General features: G+C 38.9%; 1 protein-coding gene across 4 annotated transcripts in view; it reads right to left on the reverse strand.

The window, feature by feature from the left end:
* Positions 1-24,987, reverse strand: part of LOC146004363 (CTD small phosphatase-like protein 2) — an 89,710-nt gene that overhangs the window by 7,147 nt on the left and 57,576 nt on the right. For all 4 annotated transcript variants that reach the window (XR_014443921.1, XM_083143154.1, XM_083143155.1 and 1 more), the window contains exons 4-7: positions 20,974-21,202; positions 17,194-17,504; positions 5,968-6,197; positions 1,547-1,673 (exon numbers count right to left, since the gene is read on the reverse strand). Coding sequence is in view for 3 of the 4 variants with exons in the window: in XM_083143154.1 (XP_082999280.1) it covers positions 1,547-1,673; positions 5,968-6,197; positions 17,194-17,504; positions 20,974-21,202 (897 nt within the window). In the remaining variant the exon portion in view is untranslated. The remainder of the gene's footprint in view (positions 1-1,546; positions 1,674-5,967; positions 6,198-17,193; positions 17,505-20,973; positions 21,203-24,987) is intronic.

The following is a 24,987-nucleotide window of genomic DNA, read 5'->3' on the forward strand; positions in this document are numbered from 1 at the left end:
GCAAGCTCCACCAGATTGTTTTAGGACACTGCCAGTTGTTAGAAACTTACTAAACCACAGCCTAATTGATTTAGCATCAGGTGCAACTCCTCCGTACACTTGTCTCAAATTTCGTTGCGTTGCAATCACATATTTTGTCTCGGCATACCACACCACTCACTGCCTGCACGCGTTGTTGAATAGTCACCATTTTTATTTATGCGACCGTGGCGCTGCGTAGTAAGCAAAAGGACAACTTCAAGTCATGAAGACAAAACTTGAAGATCTGGCCTTTCATTTGGTGTTACATTTATTTCACAATTCATCGTACTTCGTTCACAGTAATTGAAATTAGGGAGATTTGAATGGAACACACTGTATATCTGGAAAATTTTTATCAATATATGCAGTAGATAAAAAGAGGCATTTTGACAAACTTCCAGGCTCTAGTAGTAATATGTAACCCATACATACTACATGTTTATAATTATGTAAGAAGCGGAGACTAGGGCAACAAGAGTGTGCAAGCTTCATCCATCACTTGCATGCATCTGCAAGTAACATTTCACCAAGACTCCTCGTGATTTTTTTTTGTCCAAACATGACAGTGAATTAATTCCTAGCCTGCAACTTACTGTGTTCAAAAACCTTGAACAAATTTCTGCTGCTTTCACACTGAAGATGTAACTTGGTAAAAGTTACTTTTGCCATTACGCATCACGAATATTACAAATGCAGTGTCCCAAAGCTTGTTCATAAGATGCATGAGAATCTATTCTGGTAAACAGATCGTTTCCAAGTTGGCTACTTGCAACAGGGACATTCCCAGGATTTTTGGAATAAGAATTTTCATGGGGTTGTCAACTATCATTTTTGCATTTGTGCAAGCACATGAGCAACTGGAATAATTTATTGCAGAGCTGTCCAACAAGAGGCATTCTTACTTTAATATAATGGATGATGTTACAGATGTCCCTGATTTGATGCCTTTTTTTTTTCAATACATTTAATTTTTCTAGTGTGAATATAAATGTATACCCCTTGATTTTACCACATTATAAGTTGTTAAGATTACAACATATAATCAATTTGCATTTTCTTATTTCAAATTGCTTTTCTGGCTAGCGGTAATGAAGATTAGAAGAAACTTATGAAGGGACACTCGCAAAACGAACACCCATCCCCAGGGTGGGATTCAAATGCGAGACCCTTGGCTTTGATTAAAAAAAAACCACATATATTCTTCTATATACATATTCCACATGACCTGTCCATAAACTACACTGGTAATTAAATTGAACTAACTAGCTACATCAAAATGGCTTAAGGCACACAGAGCATATATTTACTGAAAAATTATGTGAAAATTGTGACTTATCCAGGGATCGAACCCAAGGTAGCTCAGTGGGAGAGCATTGGCATGGAATGCCAAAGACCCAGATCTGATCCTGGTTGAGCAAAAAATTTCACATCACTTTTCAGTAAGTTATTATGTTCGGAATATTAGGGCATGGAGTATCTTTTCAGATCCAACATCTTTCTAAGCAATTAAAGAAAAAGTGCTTACCTGGTACCCAAATGCCTGTGGTGAGTTATCCACTATAATTGTCTTGGATAAATCCCTCCCAAGTATAGTTAGGTCTTTTATATAATTTCCATTCACACATACACAATGTTCCCGAAACAGTCGATACCTGGAAGATAAAACATAGTGGTAAGGAAGCTTATAGCTAGAGGCATGCATATTTCATTTTTGATCAAAACATGAAATGTCAAATAACACAATGTAATGTTAATTTTTCATGTTTTTGAAAGGTGTGAGGTGCATTTTCCTACCCTGTTTTGTCACGAAATGATGCAAAATGGATAAAGATGTATAAAAGGTGGGAGGTAGGTAAGAAAAAGAAAATTGGATTTTAGTGCCATGCTGGAGGTAATCCACACAGCCCAGAAGACACGGGATTTCGAGTTGGAAAAGACCTAAGGATACGGTGGAGGGAAGGGCAGCTACGTAGGTGGGGGATAGCTTCAAAGAACTTCCTGCATTCTACAAGAAATAAAATCAGGTACCAACACAGGAGACCCAGGAGAGTGCATTTTTAGTTTTTAAGTTTCAACCTTTATAAGTTTTCGGAGGCTTTTATGAAGAATGAAATGGGTATGGAAAGTTTTATTGAGGCATGGGCAAGTTTTTAACAATTCCTTTACCAACTGAAACCTTTTACCTTATTCCTTGTTCAATGTAAATTGACGCAGCATGTAGCAATAATATGTGGCAAGGAAGCAGCCTGAAGAAGGGAGCAGCAGACCCCCGAAACGTTGCTTTTACAAACGGAACACTCGCATAACGTAAGTAAACTGTTTTTTTATTTTCTTTTATATTTTACGAAATACATATTGTTTACTAAAGTGAGTAATTCGCACCTGCGCAAATATGAATATACATACTAGTATGGGGGAAAAAGTGTGATTATTTCAAAAAACAAGGATTAGGTTGAATAAAACTATTAATAGAATTTGGTTTCCTAAAGAATGCAGAAAGTAAGGGTGATTCCAAATTTTCTAACGTGGGGGTATAAACCTCTGAGTATTAAAGAGGTTGAGCAAAAAAAAGGAACCTAAAAATGGGAATGTTAGGAAAATGTATCAGAAGCGTATGGGATGGTAGATACACTCAAGAAAGAATGTTTGCAAATGAGGCCGCTAATATATGCAAAGAAAGGAATAATAAACTAAATAGAGATGACGGGAACCTAGATAAAATATGGATAAAGATGTTTAAAAGGTGGGAGGTAGGTAAGAAAAACAAAATTGGATTTCATGTCACGCCGGAGGTAATCCGTGCAGCCCAGAAGACACGGGATTTCGAGTTGGAAATGACGTAAGGCTACGGCAGAGGGGGGGGGGGCTATGTAGGAGGGGAATAGCCTCGAAGAACTTCCTAGATTCTACAAGAAAGAAAATCCGGTACCAACACAGGAGACTGAGGAGAGTGCATTTTTACAGTTTTAAGTTTCAACCTTTATACGTTTTTGGAGGCTTTTATGAAGAATGAAATGGGTATGGAAAGTTTTATTAAGGCATGGGCAAGTTGTTAACAATTAATTTTCCGATTGAAACCTTTTACCTTATTCCTTGTTCAACGTAAATTGATGCAGCATGTAGCAATAATACGTGCCAAGGAAGAAGCCTGAAGAAGGGAGCAGTAGACCCCCGAAACGTTGCTTTTACAAACTGAACGTACTCACATAACGTAAGTAAACTGTTTTTTATATTTTATGAAGTACGTATTGTTTACTAATGTGAGTAATTCACACCTGTGCAAATATGAATTACCAAAAATATGTGCCTCTACTTATAGCATGTCATTAATGCAGCAAATTGTCACATTGTGGCTATGTAATGCCCTTGGATTACTGGCTTACAATGCAAGGAAACTGCAAAATGCACAAGAACAAGAAAATATCCACATTGGGAAAAAATATTAGATCTTCAAATTATCCTCACTTTTCCTGTGTAGCCAACATTTGTTAGTTCTAATTAATATATACATGATATGTACTTACATATCCATGGTTTATATTTTAATTTGATTAATTTTGGTGACCAGTCACAGAAATTGATGAAAATAAAGCATTATTTTCAAGTGAACTTGCCAAGTATAATGTCAACACATGTGAGTAATCATTAATAATGCTATGTAACGCAAGAACACACCAGATATCTTTGCTGTCACAATGAGTAAATTGAGAGTGTCCTGTGCTTTCCAAAAGGGGTATGATTGTCAGATCCCATAAATTTGGGCATTCCATCAGATTTATCCCATCCACTTTTAGCTATGTCACTGGCCATGTCATGGAAGTACTGAACCCAATCATCACTCTGATAGGCCCAAGACACTAAATGATCGGGACTGTAAGCTTGAAGCATGTTGGCGATTGCAGAGGATTTCCATCTCGGCTCAGGTACAGACCAGCGATAGAACTCCCTGTGTTGCTGCTAGGAAGCCCACCTATGCCCCATGTCGTTTGGAGGGATGCAAACATGGATTATGGAGAAGTGGAACAAGGTCTTATGGAGTGATGAGCCATGGTACTTAATCTGGCAGCCAGATGGACATGTATGGGACTGGCAAATGGCATTTCCTAGTGTGTTGTAACGACAGTGAAATTTCGTGGTGGTGGAGTAATGAACCTTGAGCATCTATCAAGTCATGTTAGACAATAACAACATGCTTCCCACACTGTGGCAGCAACATCTTCGAATAGGCTTTCTATATCAACAGAATAATGCTCCTTCCCCCAGATCAAGGTCAACTGCATCACGGTTTGAAGAAAATTAGGTGGAAGTTCTTAACTGGCCTGCCCAAAGCTCCAACTTAAACCCCCTGAAGATCTGGGATGTGCTGGAGCATCAGTTGCATGTCAAACCAAGGTGGCCACTCTAGGACCTTGGTAAAATTCAATATAATTCCCGGTTTTCAAGGTGAACTTCCCAAAAATTCAAGGGCACAAGATGTTTTCTATGTTTCAACCTTACGTACTACCACCTACACACACATACACACAAATATTTTAATCATATAAAGGGTCTGTGCAATTCAAATTTATACAAACATTCTAATTCAATTCAATGAAACTGTATATATACAGGAGTTTGCATTTGCCATTTCAAATACTCAGACTCGAAATACATCTATCTACAAACATGTCAAAGAAATGTTACGGCATATATTAATCTATGAAAATTATTAATTGTTACGAAACTAAAAATTAAAATATACAAAACAGTAATTTTGCCTGTAATATTATATGGATGCAAAACTTGGTCCCTTACATTGAAAGAGGAACACATAAGCAATACTAAATTAGTATAAAATTGAGGAATTAAGAGGAACATAAATTGCGAGTATTTGAAAATAAGAACCTTAGGAAAATATTTGGGCCTAAAAGGGATGGGGAGACAGGTGAGTGGAGAAGGTTACATAATTTAGAACTACATAATTTGTATTCATGTCCAGACATTATTAAAATGATTAAATCAAGAAGACTTAGGTGGGCAGGCCATGTGGCACGAATGGGAGAGGAAAGAGGAGTTTACAGGATTCTTGTTGGGAAACCTGATGGTAAGAGACCAGTAGGAAGACCAAGACGAAGATGGAGGGATAATGTTGAGATGGACATAAAGGAAATTGGTAGGGATGGAAAAGAGTATATAGATCTTGCTCAGGATAGGGACAGATGGAAGGCCTGTGTTGCTGCAGCCATGAACCTTCGGGTTCAAGAAGGCTACAGAGTTAGTTAAGCATTTCGAACTCAAATTTACCTAATCAACTTCAAGCTATCTTGCAATAATCTTCCATCTGTCAGATAGATTGTTCTGCAAAGGACACTAACAAAGCAAACTGATTGAGAAAATACCACGTAGCTTTCTCTTCTTTTCCTTCCTCGATAAAAATGTACGCTAAACTGTGATAAACTTGCCTCAGGGCATTAATAAACATGTATAAATTCAATGGCATTTGGATTAATAAAAGTTGACATTTTTCACGTCCATATAGAAAAATTCACGTAGAATTCACACATAATTCCCTTGAATTCCCGGTGAGTAGCCACCCTGTAAACTCACGTCAATTATTTACCATGTTATAGGAACAATGGAAACAACTTCTGCCATCAGTTTACCAGTTTGGGCAAGCCTAGCCCGAAGGGTAAACACAGTAATAACAGCAGTGGATGTCTGATGACTTTTGGCTACAGGTCACAAGTGGCTCCGATACAAGGAGAGTTGCAACTTACCTATTATTTCATCTATATCCAAAAATTCTTACATACCGGTACATGATTCTTATTAAATGAAATGTATTACTGCTCAAAAAATTTTACTTTTCTGAGCTAATGATGACAAATATGAATCAAACCCATTTAAAACTAAACAAAACTATTTTTTCCACAAAATAATACATTTCGCACATAGTAAGATACTTACTTGATCCAGCGCCGAGAAGGGTCGAGCAGGTTTAAAAGCTTATCTGCATAGACTCTCTTAGAAGCTGTGAACAAGATGACCTCAAACATGTTCGAGACCCTCTCCAAGAACTCTCTGAAGAATGGCCGCGTGCGGACAAACACCCTATAGCTACACTCTTGGAAAAACACTGGGAAACTGAAAGAGGCATCTTCTAGTTCCTGCAAGCTGCAATGGACCAGCGTCTCATCCTGTGAAGAAAGAAGACAGGACTATATTAGTATCTGAACACCTTTCTGCAGTATTCAAACTGAATGAAATGTAGGAAGAGGGAGGAGGGGGAGGGGAGCAATGACTTTACTTATTAAAGGAGAAATACCATCAATTTTGCAGAGGAAAAAGAGCCAAATGAAAGAAGATTTGAAAGGTCTGGTGTTCGTGGAAGCTGAAAGTTTACATGGCTGCTTTTTGAAGTATTATTTTATTTCACTCTAGGGACATGTTGTTTAATGCATGAAGGTTAAGGAGAAAGTATTAAATGAAAGCCGTGTTTTCATTCCCCATACGAAATGGGAGGGCAAACATATTTGTTATTTTAAGTCCACTTTACATTAATGATGGCTGATGGAACTGGACCTACAGTTTAAAAGCAGGATCCAACCATTGTGCCTTCAACATGGAATACAATCTAGGACGTTAGCATTATGCCACTGAGATCCCCACAAGCACATTTAGTTTTTAATAGCCATTATCTAGCTCCATCAACATAAATTGCTGCTTGCAGTTGCAATACAAGAAAAACACATTCTCTACTTTGTTTCAATATTCAAGTGCATTTTGGCAGAACTGAAATAAACGTGCACCTTACATGGACCATATCTCATGCCCTTGATAGAATCAATTTGATTATTAAAATAACAATAATGTTATTTGAAGTATTTCGAGGGCCAAGAGGGGACCACGGGGAAAGAATTTAAAATGAAGGAAAATGTTATAGCACCTTGCTCTATTGGGACCATCAAGATTGAATGTATGTGGGAAAATGTAAAAATCAGGGTTCCACTGTATTTATTAAAAGCAGTAGACTACATTTATTGCAAAAATTCAACTCCTCCAATAGCGCCCATCATTTGAAATAATGTTTTATTGGCACATTCTCATTGATCTCCACAAAAACTTCAATGAAGTATCAGAAAAGAAAATCACCAAATTGGTTCAAACATTCTACAAGAATACTTCACAATCACCATTAGAACAGCATTCTTGGTGGTGATTTACTATTGTATAATTATTACTTCATCACAAAACTAAAATGCAACAATGAAAATTATAAATAAAGAATACTCCCTCTGTCCCATAATTATAGTCCGGTATGCCAAAATGGAGACTTTTTATTTATGTTCTTTTGGATACTTGATCGGCAAATTTGTACTGATACTTGAGTAATAACGTTGTATGACTCATTCCCGTGTTCAATTTTATTCTTCTGTATACACCAATGTCACAGTTTGCCTATCGGACAATTATTATGGGACAACAAACAAAGTGTACCGGACAATAATTATGGGACAGAGGGAGTAATAAATACTGTTATACATGTACATATATTCTGAAAGAGGGAAGGAATTTACAAATCTAGGATTCTTGGAAATTAAATCCAAAGGGGCAGGAGGGGGGGGACGGGACATTCCCTGCATTTCCAGAATTTGAACACTTGTATTCTGGTATATAGTTCATTCAAAGCCTTTTCCTCCTTAATAATTTAATTTTCACTTTCTTTTAATTTCATACATTTCCTGGCAACTGTTGGTATTACTGCAATAAATGCATTAACTTTTTATATGATTGAATCGAAAATTGTAGGTACATCAGCAGTTAGGCTATTTTGCACTCATCACATTATACTGTGACATGCCAAATTAACTGACAGCTGAAAGCATAAAAATTCAGAAGAGAAAGAAACAAGCCAGACTGAAAATTGGAGACGACGTGGGCTACGAATAGGGACATTGAATTTTTGGAACACTGACAGGAAATTGTGGATCTAATGGAGAAGAGGAATCAACATCTTTGGAATGAGCGAAACAAAATGGAAAGGAAGAGAAGACATGAAATTGTGGAAAGACTATAAACTATACTGGGCAGGTACCGAAGAGGGCAGGAGAAGTGGCGTTGGATTTGTGGTCAGAAGTGGAATAAGTGAGGAAGTAGAGGCGGTAAATGACAGAATAATAAAACTAAAAATGAATGTAAGTGGAAAAGTAATAGAAATAATGCAAGTGTATGATGTCCCACAAACAGGATGTAAAGGGTCTTTCATTAAGAGTGATACTTTTTAAAATTGTAATTTCCAGTTTCTAATATATTTTTTTGTGTGCTTCCAGGTGTGAAAATATCCAGCACAATTTGCAGTTTCATCTTGCAGCGACTCACACTTCCTGAACGTTTAGAAATCATTAAAAATTTTTACCCAAGTGGCAGTGGGTGCTCATCGTTTGTTCACCAGAGAATTGGGTCGCCATCACCGTTTCTCTATTCAGGCTATATGCCGCACTGTTGCCAAGTTTGAGCGGGATTTCACTCTATACGACCAGAAGCCACCAAGAAGACAACGTAAAGCAAGAAGTGAGGACAATATCGCAGCAGTAGCGGCCAGTATTGAGGAAGAGCCGAATGTGTCAGTTTCAAGACGATCCTAACGGTTGCGGCTTAGACTTGAGAGCATCTGGGAAGGCGAGTGGAAAGTGGGTGCGCAGTAGCAAGGAAAGGCAGCGTTGCCAACCCTAGCTATAAGTACTGAAACCATCCGTAAAATGTAACCACCACAACTAGGGACAGCATTCCAAGCATTATGTACCTATTCCCTTGCAACTCATTCTAAACAAATAAATAGTGCAAAAACAAAGTCTTCATTGTCGGTGAGGCAAGGGACACCTGTTTGTATCGAAATAGAAAAAGGTGTGGGTAATTGGGACGGAAAGTAAAACGCGTGAAAACCTGCAGAGATAATTGCAGAGAACGTTTTGCCTTTTATCTTGTCCGTGAGGCAAACACGATATCTAAAGGGCCTCCCCCATGGCGGAGTAGTAGCGTCGTTGCCTTGCAATCAAGTGGTCCCGGGTTCGATACCCGGTTGAGGTTCATGACACAGTGGTTCTGAACCCACTTTAAACTGTAGGTCCAGTCCCGATTAGCCTTACTGTGCATAAAGTGAACTGAAAACATAAAATCAAAAAACAAAATATTTAAAGTTGATACTGAATAGATTGGGTTCAAGCCACCATGATCTTATTCAATGTTTTATAACGGCAACCAATATGTCATACAGTTATGTTTGAGTTATTGTTGTACGTATTATTATATATGTAAAATTACTATATCAATACGGGTAACAATAACAATGTATCTGTATTATATTAGTGTTATTGCCATACCTATTGCCATAGTCATCCATACGCGTAATAAGAACGCTAACCAAAGAAATCGTTCCCAGTAATTCTGTAATGTATTGAATTAAAAATGGAAAGTACAACCGTACAACGAAGAACTGGAAAGTTACAGCACTTATTAGAAAATAATATACGTGAAACAGTCCAAGAATTCATTTCGATCTAAATATTTTCTGGTAAACAGAACCATAACAGCGAAATAAGTGTTTGGTGTTATTATTCCTTATTTTGTTATTATTATTTTTATTACAAACGCAAATAATAAAATGTCTGATAAGCGTGAAATTCTACTACCCTTTGCAGTAGCCTACAGAATAAATTCAGTGAGCAGCGTTTGTTTCCCGTGCGAGGCTGGCAACGCTGACTTGGAGCCAGTACGGTCAAATCTGCAACTGTGTTTCCACGCGCGGAGTTTTGAACGCTGTGATTTACTGTTTTGGTTGTGGCTATTGGAGTAGCAATATTTGGCATATCCGTGTGCACAATGGAAGCTGAGAATAGGAAGCGTTGTGTTTTACACAAGCAAGCACGTGAGATCGTGTACAACGTGTACAATTACTTTAAAATGGAGGCCGAGCAGAAAACGATTGTGGAGGGTGAAGCTGAGTGCCATGTTGACAGACCTCAAGAAAGGACTGCCGCGGCGTGCGGGGTAAGTTTGCGTTCAGTGCAGAGAATTGTGAGCGAGGGGAAAAAATCTGTTCGTGCAAGTGGGAGTGCTGTATTTCGATCACCAGGCAAAAATCCTCGCCGCGAAAAGCCTGTTACCGATATTGATGATTTCGATAAGAGCATATTACGCAGGGAAGTTTTGAACATGTACAAATATGGTGAATTTCCTACATCATTGAAACTCGCAAAGAAAATGAAGGTGCAATGTAAATTTGTTGGAAGCCGATGGTCTATGCTGCGTATTCTAAAGAGCACGGGGTTTAAATATAGAAAATGCAATGATGGACGGAAGATGTTAATGGAAAGGACGGACATCGTAGCTGCGAGAGCTGCATTCTTGCGAAAGATTCATTGCATCAAACAACAAGGAAAATCACCTGTTTTCTACCTCGATGAAACGTGGGTTAACCAGAACCACACACGAAAAACATGTTGGCAAATGAACGATGGTACGGGTGGCCTAAAAGTTCCTGTCTGATTGTTTGCCACGTTGGCTCTGCAAACACCGGCTTACTTCCAGATTGCAAATTGATTTTCAGAGCAAAATCGAAACACACATCTACCGATTACCACAACGAAATGACTGGTGCTGTTTTTAAACAGTGGTTTGAAGAAAAATTAATTCCGAACCTTCCTCCAAATTCCACTATAGTTATGGATAATGCCAGCGTACACTCTGTAGAGTTAAATAAGGCCCCAACAACAAATACCAGGAAAGCAGAAATAATATCGTGGCTGGAAAAACACAATATTCCCCACGCATCTTCGCAAACCAGAGCAGAGCTTTTACTTTTGGTCAGGAATCACAAGCCGACGTCGAAATCATACGAAGTGGATACACTTGCAAGAGGATTCGGCCACCAAGTTGTGCGTCTGCCCCCGTACCATTGCCAATACAACCCCATCGAATTAATCTGGGCGCAAGTGAAATCTTACGTTGCAGAAAAGAACAGCACTTTTAAAATGGCTGATGTCGAAAAGTTGACGCACGAGGCTGTAGCGAACGTGTCGGTTTCTGCCTGGGATAAATGTGTGCAACATGCAGAATGTCTGCAAGAAGAGGATTATCACCATGAAATCTCTCGAGACAGCATCATGGAGCCCTTCGTTATCAACCTCCAGGACTCCGACTCCGAAGACACTGAGGGTGAAAATGAATCTTCTGAATCTGAGTAAAATTGCAGGTATGTATGTTCAGTTGCCGCATTCTTATCCCATTCATTTCTGTTTTGCGATTTCATTTGTATGTTTATAATTGTAGTACCTATGGAGACAAAAATGCTTCGATTTGTTCGCTTAATGTCAAATGAAATTTCTTTTTTGTTATTTTGGCTCAAAGATCTTGTTCATCGTTTCATTGCGGTGCGTGCGAAAAACATCGCATATCCACATGGCCGTGGATGTGGCAACGCTCTGCGCGAAGGTAGCAGACGACCGCCTTCCCAGTTGCACTCTAGTCTAGTGAGACATCAACTTGACGAATCTTGCGAAAGGATTTGGGCCTGCATCCATACAAAGTTGTATTGACTCAAGAGTTGAAGCCAAACAATCACAGATTGCGTCGTGAGTTCGCTGATTTGGCCGTACAGCAGTTTGAAGCTGATCCTGATTTCAGTGGAAAAATAATCTTCTCAGACGAGGCGCATTTTTGTCTTAGTGGCTTCGTCAATACGCAAAATTGTCGTTATTGGAGCCAGAAGAACCCACAAGTGGTCCATGAGGTGCCATTGCATTCCGAAAAACTCACTGTGTGGTGCGGTTTATGGCGTGGCAGCGTCATTGGACCTTATTTCTTTCGAGATGATGTTACATAAATTTCTGTGGCCAGAACTTGAGACCATAGATATTGAAAACATGTGGTTCCAGCTGGATGGCACTACATGCCACACACCTGATGATACGCTCGATTTGCTGAGGGAGAAGTTGGCGACCGGATCATCTCAAGGCGTGGATTGGCCACCACGGTCGTGTGATTTAACACCCATGGATTTTTTTTTTGGGGCTACATCAAAGCCCAGGTCTAAGCTGACAAGCCACGAACTTTGGAACATTTGGAGGCGAACATTCGTCAGGCTATCGCCGACATAACGCCACTAATCTTGGACAGAGTGATTAACAATTGGAGCCATTGTGTGCATCAGTGTGTTCAAAGCCGTGGTGGACATTTGAACGATATTTTGTTCAGAACATAACTGCAATGTCTAAGCTTCAAAATAAAGCACAATTTACTTTGATACGTTGAGTGGTTTATTTTTTTTCCAAATTTTAAAAAGTATCACTCTTAATGAAAGACCCTTTACAAAGGAGGAGAAAGAAGAATTTGAAGAAGACTTGAAAGAACATGTAGGAAAGGAATGGTAAATTGTGATGCATGATTTTAATCCACAAGTGGGAAGAGACAGGAAAGGGTATAAGGAAGTACTTGAAGCAGATGGATGAGGACAGAGGAATGAGGAGGGAAGGAGGCTTTTGTAAGAGAAACTGACTGTTAGTAGGTAATAGTTGGTTTAAGAAGAAATATGACAGCCATATGATTACAAGATACAGTTGGAGTAATGAACAAAATACTGTGATAGATTATATATTGGAAAACAAGGAAGTAAAGAAGATAATGAACAACATTAAAGTAATTCCCAGTGAGAACATAGACAGTGACAACAGGTTACCAGTAGGAGATGTGACAGAATTGAAAATAAAAGACAGAAGGGAGGAACAAGAGAGAAGGACAAGAGTGTGGAAATTGAAGGATAAGATGATAAAGGAGAAATATGAAGAAATATTGTGTACTGAAGTGTCAAGAGATGAACCCAAAGGAGTAGAAACAGAATGGACAAACAAGATTTAAAACAGAATTAGTAGAGGCAGCCAAAAAGGTATGTGGAAGGACAAGCAAGAAAAGAAAGAAGAAACAAACACCATGGTGGAATGAAAGAACTAGAGAGGCAGTGAAAAACAAAAATGATGCATTTAGAAAATGGATTAAATTTAAATCACAAAATGTACAAAAAGAGTACGTGGAAAAGAAGAAAGAGGCATGAAGAATGTGGGTGGAAGAATGGACTAAAGTCGTTTTCACGTTCAGAAGACACAACGGCGCTTATGGAGAAACCGCACAGTGTTGCCAATACAGCGCTAGCTTATATCGCCGGGAAATGATGACCTTCCTTCACAATGAAGGTGTTACATATTTTGTATATATAATGATAATTATATGTAATTATTAATATTAATATTATACTGTGAACGTTACAGTTACCCTTTTTACTATGATCCATTGCGATCACTACACACGCGAGTGTAATGCACGAGGATTTGTTGTTTTAAGTCCACTTTATGCACAGGAAAGCTAATCGGGACTGGGCCTACAGTTTAAAGTGGGATCCAAACCACTTGTGCCTCCACCGGGTATCGAACCCGGGACTCCTTGATTGTAAGGCGACAACACTACCACTGCGCCATCGGGGAGGCAAGTGTGTAATGCACGAATGTGACACTTCAGAAATTACTTAAAAAAGTAAAAATCACCGAGAGCTCACACAACTGAAAACACTTTTTCGAGAGGGAAAAAGTCTAAACAGACCAAAGCAGATCTCTCACTCAAGTAAGGGGAACCTGGCACATGGGTTAGATTCAAGTTGCAACTCAAACAAATGAGTTACGGCCCACGTGAACTGATACGTGAATGACTCAAGCAAGGCATGTCATATTTCTATCTTGAAGCACCATATTTTGTCACGTGTTGGAAAGCCTTTCAAAGGTTAATATGGTGTCTATGAATTTATGTGTACCTTGGAAACTGAAAGGTGATCTTCATTTCAGTATTAATGTCGACAGTAATGTAAACAAAAACAACCTGTATTTGCGACAGCACTAATGTTGCTCACAACAGCAGCATTGGAAATAATTGTCAATTATTAAATTTAAGTAATTTCAATTCCATTATAACAAACTGCATGAAGTTCATATTTTTACTGAATGGAAATAAAATAACAACTCAAAAACTTGGTGGTGATTAGCCGGAATGCTGCGGTGAGTCAGCTCAAGATGGCCAGACAACGTCTCCTTACTTCGCGCGAGGTTCGGGTTAAAAAGAAACTCCAAATGCATGGAAGTAATATTTCTGGGAACCTTTGAGTGGTTATAAAAAATAATTTCATTATTTTCTCCACAACTTTGTCGCTGGAAGTTTTTACTTGGAATTACAGAACAAAAAATGACCAGCGACGACATTTTCTACTGCACGAATATAAAAAATCTCCACATACTTTATTTGAATATTTTTTAATGCAAATATGCTTTAAAGTATTGATAAATTCTGAGTACCACCGTCACCTATGACAATTAAAAAACAGTGTCAATTTTTTTTAATAATGAATGCTTCAATTTTACGGCATGTTTCAACGTTAGGAATGAAAACAATGTAAAAATTGTTTTCACAGAAAATTTGCATTTTTAATTTATCTAAAATTATGTAAGCAAGTTACCAGTTTTTTGTGTTCACCATCGTATTCTCTACAAAATTTCCTGCAAAACTGCAGGTACCGATTTTACTTAAGCTAAATTTGTAAATCCAGAATTTTCACAACAGCACGCTCGTATTTCCCATAAGAGTCCATTGTGTCTTCTGAACGTGAAAACGACTATAGTAGATGTAGTAGGTAGATGGGAACAAAAAAGCATTGCACTTACAAGGAAAGATTCAGCACCGCATAGCCCCAAGAAAGTATTGTATAGATTAGTGAGAGAAAGTAGAAAAGAAAGAAAGCTGTAAGCTAAGGGACGAAAGGGGAAATGTAAAAGAGGATGAAGAAATAAGGAGAACATTGAGAAATCATTTCGACGAGAAATTGCTGAATGTGAAAAAAGGAAATTAACATGAAGAAGTGAAGGAAAAATGGATCTCACATGGAAAGAAGTGGAGGAAGCACTGAAGTGAATGAAAAGAGGTAGAGCACCTGGAATAGATGAAGAGCTAGTGGAAATGATACTCGGTGCAGAAGTGATTGGTGTGCAGTGGCTGTACAGAGGGTTGAAAACAGTGTGGCAAGATAGAGAGAAGTGCCAAAAGATTGGACAAAGTGACTAATCGTTCCCATATTCAAGGGGACAGAAAGGAATGTAAAAACTATAGAGGAATAACACTAATGTGCCACTCAGCAAAGGTGTACAAGAAAACATTAGAGAAAAGAATAAGGGAAGTAACAGAGCTGAGCATGAGAGAGGAACAATATGAATTTAGAAGAGGCAAATCAAAATGCATTACAAATATGGAAATGATTTGATTCCTAGATATAGAAAAGGCATATTAAAGCATGGTCAGAACAAAGATTTGGAAGGCTCTAAGAGAGAGAGAGAGGATTCGAGGAAGAGATAGTGTGAAGACACTAGTGGGAAGAATGGAGTGGTTTAGTATAATGGACTAAAACAGGGAAGTGCTCTTTCCCCACTGTTGAAACAATCAGAAATATACCAAGAATAAAGGTGGACACGCAAGAGTTGAGGGTAGTGGAGGGTTTCAAATATCTAGGAAGCATAATTGAGAGAAGTGGAAGAATAGATGAGGAGGTAAACAGAAGAGGACAAATGGGAGGTGGACTATATCAAAGCGTTAAAAAATTAATATGGAACAGGGATGTACCTATGAAATGCAACAAGATAATATAAAAAACATACTATGTACCAATAATTATGTATGGAGCAGACAATGAGAGAGACAAAAGTAAGATGCAGGCAGTGGAAATGAAATTCTTAAGGATCATGTTGGGGATGACTAGAAGGCATAGAATAAGGAATGAGGAGATCTGACAGACAATGGGTGTGGAGTAGCTTCAGGACAGAATAGATCACACACATGAAGAGGATGGGTGCAGAAAGACTGCCAGTAAGAGTTTACATGCACAAGGAGTGGGAATAAGGCCGAATGGGAGACCTTGATGTCTGTGGAAAGAACATATAATGGTGTGCGTTAGGCAAAGAGGACAAGATTAGAACACCGTGAAAAGAGAGGAATGGTGGAAGTCCAGAAGAAAATGGAGAGGCTTGACTTCTATGGTGACCCAGTCAGAGGCATGAAATTTCGAAGGGACCATAACTAAAATAAACACACATCTGATAACTAAATTTACCTTAACTGGGTTAAAAGCTGAGGCTGTAAATGGGCACTCAGCACATGGAAGGACAAAAGACAGAACAATACACACACAGCCCCACGGAGACTTCACCAGAGCCTCATTGGCCTGCAGAAAGCAGTTACTGTACTATGTGGAAGTGAGGTTGTCATTTGGGTGCCTTGCCAGGTCACCCCTTATATCCCAATTATGTTTTTACATGTACAGCACTGCATCTTGACTATGCAAAAATCTAAGTAATAGTCCATGCCATCCATATAAAGAAATCTAATTTGTCAGAAGTTAGAAAATGAGCCTGATTCTTCAAATCGTGACAATTCAAAAATTGCCTACTGAAGCTGAATCTCTCAAATGGCCATCACAAAGTTTTCATCCCATAAAAATAGCATTCAGGTCCATTTTTATATATTAGTTATACTTGCAAAATTATAAAAAATACTCTACTTTGTTTCTCAGGTCCGTAAACTTGTAAATTTTAAAGCTGCAAATTTTGCTTTGTCCCTTCCAGGTTATCACAACTCCTTTAGGATGTTAAATAGCATTGTTAGTGCCTCCAAAAATCCAACATTTTATTGTGATCTAAAAAAATAAATTTCCCTTTTTTTGACATGTAAAGGAGAGTAAGTGTTATGTAAGTTTAAGTAAAAAACTTTAGCTTGCTCTGCAAAGCTACAAGCATGAACTTAATCTGAATGATTTAAATGGTGTAATATTTTTATAACAGATGTCGCATACTGTACACAGTGAAAACGTTTCTCCCTTTCTTCAGTTCAGTTACAATTTTCATATTTAAATTTGCCCTGCCATCTCTTCAGAACATTTGTAAGTACCAAGTCTGTGCTTGTCCATATAATAGTAGGACACACTACCACATCCCACTGCATAATCGCAGCTAGTCTTTCATGTGCTAACAAGCCACATATGTAAGTATCCAAATACACTGCGACACAAAATTCAGAAATGAGAATGATCCTGATTCCCTAAGTACTGAAACTTACCAAGTCAAGAACCAATGAGAATTCAGGGCTGCTCCTCGTCTTGAGTGGTAGAGCAGGGCACCTGGCCCTCATGTCAGCAGAGAGTGGTGGCAGTGTCTTTATGAAGTAGTAGGGATCGAAGGGTTCCCAGTCCTCTTCGCCCGCTGCATCTGCCTCCTCCGGTTGCTGGTCATAGTATGAAGCCCCTCCTGTCATTGGCTGGCCTCCCCCGGGAACGGCTGAGTTGCACGAGAGAGCAGTGGCTTCGGACACATCCGGATACCCACAGTGGACCGTGAGCAGAGAAGAGTCCTCTCTTTGAGATCCATCCACTGCAAGGTACAACACAGGCCATTTGTATCATCCTTACTTTACATCACATCTCTGACACTAATGCGATTGAGAAGCTACTATAACATTAATTTTTTAAAAAATTACATCTGTTAAGAATTTCCTTACAGCACTGAAACGAATCTTCATCTGGTTTTCTTTCGCTTTTGCATAGACATCTGTGATACAAAGGTGTTACAAAATTGGTACAGACATTTATTATTTATATTTATTTATTAACCCTTAGTACACCACGCGGTCTGACAAAAGTAAGCCCAGTGTCGCCGAGGCTTTGAGCGGGAAATTTAAATTCGTATACATAATGGAGAAAAATCGTAATAACTCTGGCACTATGGGACCAATCTACTTCGGATAACTTTTGTTTTGCAGGCAATACATTGGTGCATGCAACCATGTAAAATTTGGATGCCCCAACAGTGGGGGGGGGGGGGGGGGGGGGCTGCATGCCCCGAATTTCAATGGAAAAAAAAACATAAAAATGTGGAGTTTGCCCCCTCTTCTCCAGCTACTTTGGGGAGAAAACTGGAACTTTTGCTTTTTTCAAAGAATGGACCTTCCGCAACAGAATGAAACTTGATTCATGTTCGTGGGTACAATACAATTTGAATAATAAGGCAAAACGTAAAACTCTAGCTAATTTTAGCGAATTTGCATATTATTCATAAAATTGTTATAACTGACACTATGGGACCAATCTACTTCGGATAACTTTTGTTTTGCAGGCAGAACATCAGTGCATGCAACCATGTAAAATTTGGATGCCCCAACCGCGGAGGGCTTACGGGCGTGGGGCTGCATCCCCCGAATTTCAATGAAAAAATCATAAAAATGTGGAGTTTGCCCCCTCTTCTCCAGCTACTTTGGGGAGAAAACCCGAACTTTTGCTTTTTTTCGTTCGCACTTGCATCTTGTGTAGCTACTGTGAATCTATTTCTCCCTTTTGACTCTGCTCTTTGTGGAAATATGTCCGGAAGGAAACGATTTTGCATTACGGAAATCGATGAGCTGTTATATGATACGAAGTGTTTATGGTGAGGCCTTTGTTAGTCCTAACAGAGGGAAGGGAGCCTTTGCAATAGTTTGTTTTGTCTATACTTCTGGATAGACGCACGCTTTAGACTCATGCTTCTGGCCTCTGGCTATCGTCAACCTTCATAGCATTTCTAACACCGCCAAACCTCATCCAATCCCCTCTCTCCTTGCCCTACCCCGTCCCCCCTGCCACTACTTCAGCTGGATCACCAGGTCTAAACATAAAGAAGAATGTGTGCCTGATCAGTACTAAATCACAGTGTTGGAAGCTTGGAGGAAAACAGCATCGAAAATACCAAGCATTTATTGTGTCTGTCAACTGAAGAGCGAACACGTGTTTGGGTGAGCCCAAACACGTGACATATTCCGAGAAAGGAGGGGGGGGGGATTTGGAATTTTCGAAACGCGATTGCAAAACATGTTCCCAAACGAACTGTCAGTGTTTCAACCTCAATATACAAATATAAGTGTGGCAAACCCTCAATAATTGTATCTAACATATGTGTTACAGCGGCTACAAGGGACATACTTTTTTTGTAACATATGTGTTACGGCGGCGAACTAAGGGTTAAAAGAGTTTAGACCGTTGAAAACAGATCACAAAACATACTTACAGCAGTTTGTACATAAGAAAATGGACACTCATGTTGACGAAAGCAAATCACACAAGCATTCACTTGAATGATGATAGAATTCTAAACAGCTTTTCAGAATTTATACGAGGTTTATTTTTTAATTAGGGGACATTTTGAAATAAAACTAAAGCATGCAAATGAAGAAATTTAATTACCTCTGTGACTGTTCATATGTACATTCAGCTACTTCTTAACATAGTTCCTATAGTTGTTGAGACACTTGTCGCAGCAGTAGATGAGCTTTTGTAGACCCTCGTCAATGAAATCTGCCGCCAGGCCCGACAGCCAATCAGTCATGGTCGGTTTGGCTTCATCGGCACTCTTGAATCGCTTCCCAGCAAGGAAAGTCTTCAAGTTGAGGAATAGGTGATAATCGCTAGGGGCGAGATCCGGACTGTATGGAGGGTGGTCCATCCGCTCCCAGCCAAATGAGTAAATGAGCGACTGCGTTGTCATGCAGCAACATGCTTAACACTTACTCTTGTGTTCCTCTGTGAGCATTTTGGGCACCCACCGAGCACACAGCTTACTGAACTTCAAATTCTCCACTAAAATCATGTACAGTACAGAATGTGAAGCTTGTGGAAGTGAATCGGACAGCGTTAACACTGTCAAACAGCGGTTGGCTCGTATTGCGCTCTCAACATCATGCACCAATGAGTCCGTTATGATTGAGGGGCATCCTGATCGTGGTTCGTCATGAACATTCGTCCGACCGGCCTTAAACAGATGTACCCTCTTACGCACCTTGCCTTCAACAATGACATTCGCACCATAGACCTCACGTAATTGGCAATAAATGTCTGCCGCTTTCACATTTTTCGCAGTCAAAAACCTGATCACTGATCGTATCTCACACTTGGCGGGAATTTCAATCACCTGCACCACTTCCACTTCCATTGTCCACCACAACCACACCAAGCATTTCACAATGTGCAAATGGCGTCTGTTTATGTGCAAGGCACGTCGATAACTAACGCACATGCGCAAAATGCCAAGCATGTAGTGTTGCCAACATGAGCGCAAAACAGCCCGTAATTAAAAAATAAACCTCGTAATATCAGCTAGTCATTGCTTGCACAAGCCGAAGTTCCATTGCAGCCGTAAGCTATTCACAACAATAAGGATGAATGATGATTAATGAAAGTTACAAGGGACAACAACAAGGAACACTCATGCCCAAGCAAGGTCTCAAACCTGGAACCTTTGTGTTACCAGTTCTTATTGACAAGGATATTTCTAACATTTGCTAATTTATAAATGAAGTAATTTATTTGGTTACTCGTAAGTCAACTACTTGTTGATATTGTATCAGTAAATGAATATTATTTCAGATCCCTTATGTCAAAATGGTGAGAACTTTGATACTGTGATTACTATGATGTTGGACATTTCCGATAACAATTTATACACTCGGAATGTGACTTTATCCCTAAACTTAGTGTGCTTATTATAAAGCTGGGGATATATAACTGGAAAATTTTATGATATTATTATACAGTGTAATATTTTTTCTTATGTTTGCCAGTCAAGCTGTGCAAACCATGAGTTGAACACTCAACATGCTCTGCAACAGAGGCAGCAACAAATTCTATCAATAGCAGTACAAGATGATAAGAGTTACTTTTCTTAACTTTCCTGCTCACATAAGAAGTTACCAGATTTTCAGAGAACAATCTGAGGACACTTAAAAATCTGTGATGTGGCAGATACCTCAAAAGATTGTGGATTAGTCTGACCCATCCCATTGGAGTAAATAACGAACTATCACAGCACAACTTACTTGGGTCACATCTCTCACCCTCCTCCAACAAACAAGTGAGATCAGGTGACGTGACAGCTGCTACCTCGGTGGCAACCTCCGTGCTGAGTCCGAGGTCGTCCGGTGGAGGGCTACCTTCGAAGGGCTGCTGCTGGTACACAGGACTGAATAAGGAAACATTGCCATCGGAAACAACTCCCTGCCAATTCTCCTTAGTTTCCTCACACTCTGGACCTGCAGCGTTTGTCACCTGTAAGGAAGTGTTGTAAGTAAGGATTATACGTTATTTATAGCATTTAGTACATGTGCACAATTTGCAATATCCTAGCTAACAGTTTTACATTAAAAGCACTCTTATTCAACTGTTCTCAGGCTCATGTCCTGCTTTCATGTTGGAATGGAGCGATCACATTTTCTTCCAAATGAAAGCATGTAAACTGGAAAAAGGTTGAAGCTATATCATCAACCACCATGAGTTTGAACTCAACTGTATGCTGTGCATTTTCTTAACAAAAGGTTAAGGAAGATTAATGTGTGAACACTTGCTTCATATGTATGAAGGAACAGTTTTTGCACAATATAATGAAAATTGAGCTTTTGAACACAAAAATACACCGAAATGTAAAGAGTAATGAATCTGGTACATCTATTAGTTCTCATTCAGGAAAATTTCCGCAAATGTTACAGAAGTTAGGTGTAATTAATGTTTCCAATCCTGGAAAGTCAAAATCTGTTGCAACACTGCATATAAAAAAAATTGCAAAGTTTGTTTTAAGTTCGCTATCAAAAATTGAATTGTATATATTATAACACACTAGTTATCAGAAGTACCAAGGTTCAAAACTTGACCAACATTTTGGTTCAATTTGAAGACTAAGGTATAATCCAACCTTCATTTGATTTAATGCTAAAACCATTGCAATAAAAAACCCATACCCCTGCTCTTTTGTGTCTGCATAGCACAAACTAGAATATTCTGAATTTTTTTAAAAATAATATTTTATTCCTGAGTTGTCACATATCTCAACATGTGAAATAGTTTCAACAGGATTTGTCAAACTGTTATCTCACACTTTCCTTTCACAATGTCGACATTGGTATCGGAAAAGGCAAGAATCCCATGTTGGAATACCGAATGAAGCATTCTTTGTGGGACTGAGCCGATACCGATGTATCAGTATCGGCCGATACCAGGGATATCAGTATTGGTTCAATTTTTTTCACCGATACCAAAGGTTGATTGATTGGCTTCACTTTTTGTGCCACTTTTGGCTAATTTTCGAAGATGGGAATGAGTGATGATATGATGAAATTGATAAATGTACACTCACAATCATCCATGCCCAGGCCGGGATTCAAACCCGGGACCCCTGGCATTGTAACGCAATGTGCTAACCACTCTGCCACGGGGGCCGGCGATGATACCAAAGATGTTGAGTGGCTAGAGGAGCCAACAGAAACAACTCACTTGTCAAGATTTGTCCTTTTCAAAAGTTCGTTCACCCTTCCTTTGGCAAGTTGGGGTCCGCACAAGGAATTCCATGTACATTTCTGAAAATGATGCACACTCCTGGGAAGCAGATGACAAGATCAAGGGCAGGGCTAAAGCGAAAGTACTGCGCCCAAACGTGATATCGACGGCATATAACTGAATGGTGTTCAACGCTACGTGGAAATGATAGAAACCATTCATTGCCAATTCTTGCTCGCAAACTGTTGAGTTAAGAACATGACATTTCAAAACCAGCATTATTATAATGCTAGGCTCATTCCTGATTTCCTGGGAAAGGGATGAATGCTGCTGTGGGAGGGAGGGTTGTGGATTTTCTTGTGCTCTTACCCTTCTGTGGACTGCTGCCAGATGCCGACACTGCAGTGACATTTTTTGTTGCAAATGACAGAATAATGGACAGCAGGACACAATCCAAACTATGAGAATGATGTTTACATTTGTATTCCTTGTGCAAGCTGTACCTTATATGCACTACATACATTTTATTTTACACACTATAACTTTTTCTGGCAGGGATACACATAATTATACACAGATTTTTTCGGTGTATCTGCAATACTTGAACAAGGCTTACAACATTTCAAAAACTACTACTACTACCGTGCGTCCATTTCGATCTTCAGCCGAGAGATCGGGAGAAGCATGGCGGGCGGCACTGATGAAGATGCCGACATTTGCAGCCTGTAATGCCCGCTAATTTTTATGGACATATGCAGACATTTATATAAATATTGCAAAACGAGCACTAACCTGTGTTATAAGAGTACGGTTTTAATTTTAGTAGCTTAGTGGCTGTATGTGCTGATGATTTTGACATGCCCATCTCCTGTGAAACACGGCGTAGAAGTTTCTTTGGAGAACGTTCTAACGCTGCACCAATTTCATCGAGTTTGTTTAGGTTAGAATCTGTCGTTTTTGCTTAGGTGTTTTAAAATTTAACGGTCCAGTTTCTCGTAATTTAAGGACAAGATGTCTAACCGTATCTCTATGTGGAGGTGAAACGCCTGGGAATTTCTGTACAAATTGCATACACACGTCTCGACACGAGTCTGTTTTCAAGTAAGTGTCATACATAAAAAATCTTTGTTCTAACGTGAACCTTGCGGCTGGCATTCCAATCGTCTCACTGACACAACACACACACACATTGCAATAACACAAACAAGTAACGGCAAGTAACCAAGAATATCACTCTTGCGCACAATACGAAATTAACACGCTCTTGGTTTACATCTGCTCTCCACTATATTCACAGCTCTGTCTTCATCTAGTCGCGAAGGAACAAAAAACTCGAGCTCCGAGATTTCGGATTGCAAGGAAGCTCACGAACACCATTGACTTTTAACGGTTTCGTCTACAGCGTAATCTTGATACAGTGTTGCACATTCGAAACCTCCAAACGATCTCCATCGCCACAAACTCTTTCAAGGATATAAACTTAAGCAGGACATTACTGGTAAAAAATATGATTAAAATGTTTTATTATCTGTGGCTCTTAACATAGTTTCTAAAGCGTATTTATTTGTGTATATAAGGACAGAACTTGGATGAATTACATAAGAACTTTTGCGTGTTATAACACAAATTAGTGCTCGTTTTGCAATATTTATATAAATGTCTGCATATGTCCATAAAAATTAGCAGGCATTACAGGTCGCAAATGTCAGCATCTCCGTCAGCGCCAACCGCCACGCTTCTCCCGATCTCTCGGCTGAAGATCGAAATGAACGCACGGTACTTGTTCTTTTGCATCCTCTTGGGGTAGAAAGATATAATGTTATATGATAATAATTTAGGAGTATTTGATATAATTAATACTAATGTGATGAGTTTTGTGACTCAGTATCTAGCCTTGGTTATTTTACAGGAATTAAACAAGTGTCGGCATCGTTTAAAATATCGGTAAATAGTGGTATTGGTTCAGCCCTAATTTTTTGTTGTTCTCTCATGAATTTCATGTAATTGTCTGAACCTCGAGATAGAGGTGGAAAGACAACAAATATAAGGGACATTCCATTGTCATGAGTGGGACATGCAGACTACATTTTTCATATTAAAGTAGCTATTCTATTCATAGTTAAGCAACATTTTTCTTACAGTTTCTGTGCAATGAAATATGAAACTTAACTCTTATGATTAAACATAACTACCCTTAAAATAGTTTCCCAGATTTATAGCTATTAGTGAATAATTTTGTGTCACGGGTGGGACAGACGAAACACTGTCGTCTTCCTTAAGAAATTTAATTAAATTTCTGTAAATTGTCAAATGGTGAAAAATATATTATTTAAGACAAATAGAGCAAGTTGACCTTATTGACCTTAAATATTCTAGTGGAGTTGAGGGGGAAATTTAACAGTTAAAGGACAAATTAAATGTTTTTCGGCATCACGGATGGGACACAACAGAAAACAAGAATAAATCAAAAAGATAAAATAAACAATATGTAAAATACAGTCTACCTTCTAATTTAATTCTGTATAATACTTGAATGGTTATCGAAATGACAAGTCCAGATTGTT

Source organism: Lepisma saccharinum, chromosome 21 (genome assembly GCF_977018435.1).
Source record: "Lepisma saccharinum chromosome 21, izLepSacc3.1, whole genome shotgun sequence".
NCBI lineage: Eukaryota > Metazoa > Arthropoda > Insecta > Zygentoma > Lepismatidae > Lepisma > Lepisma saccharinum.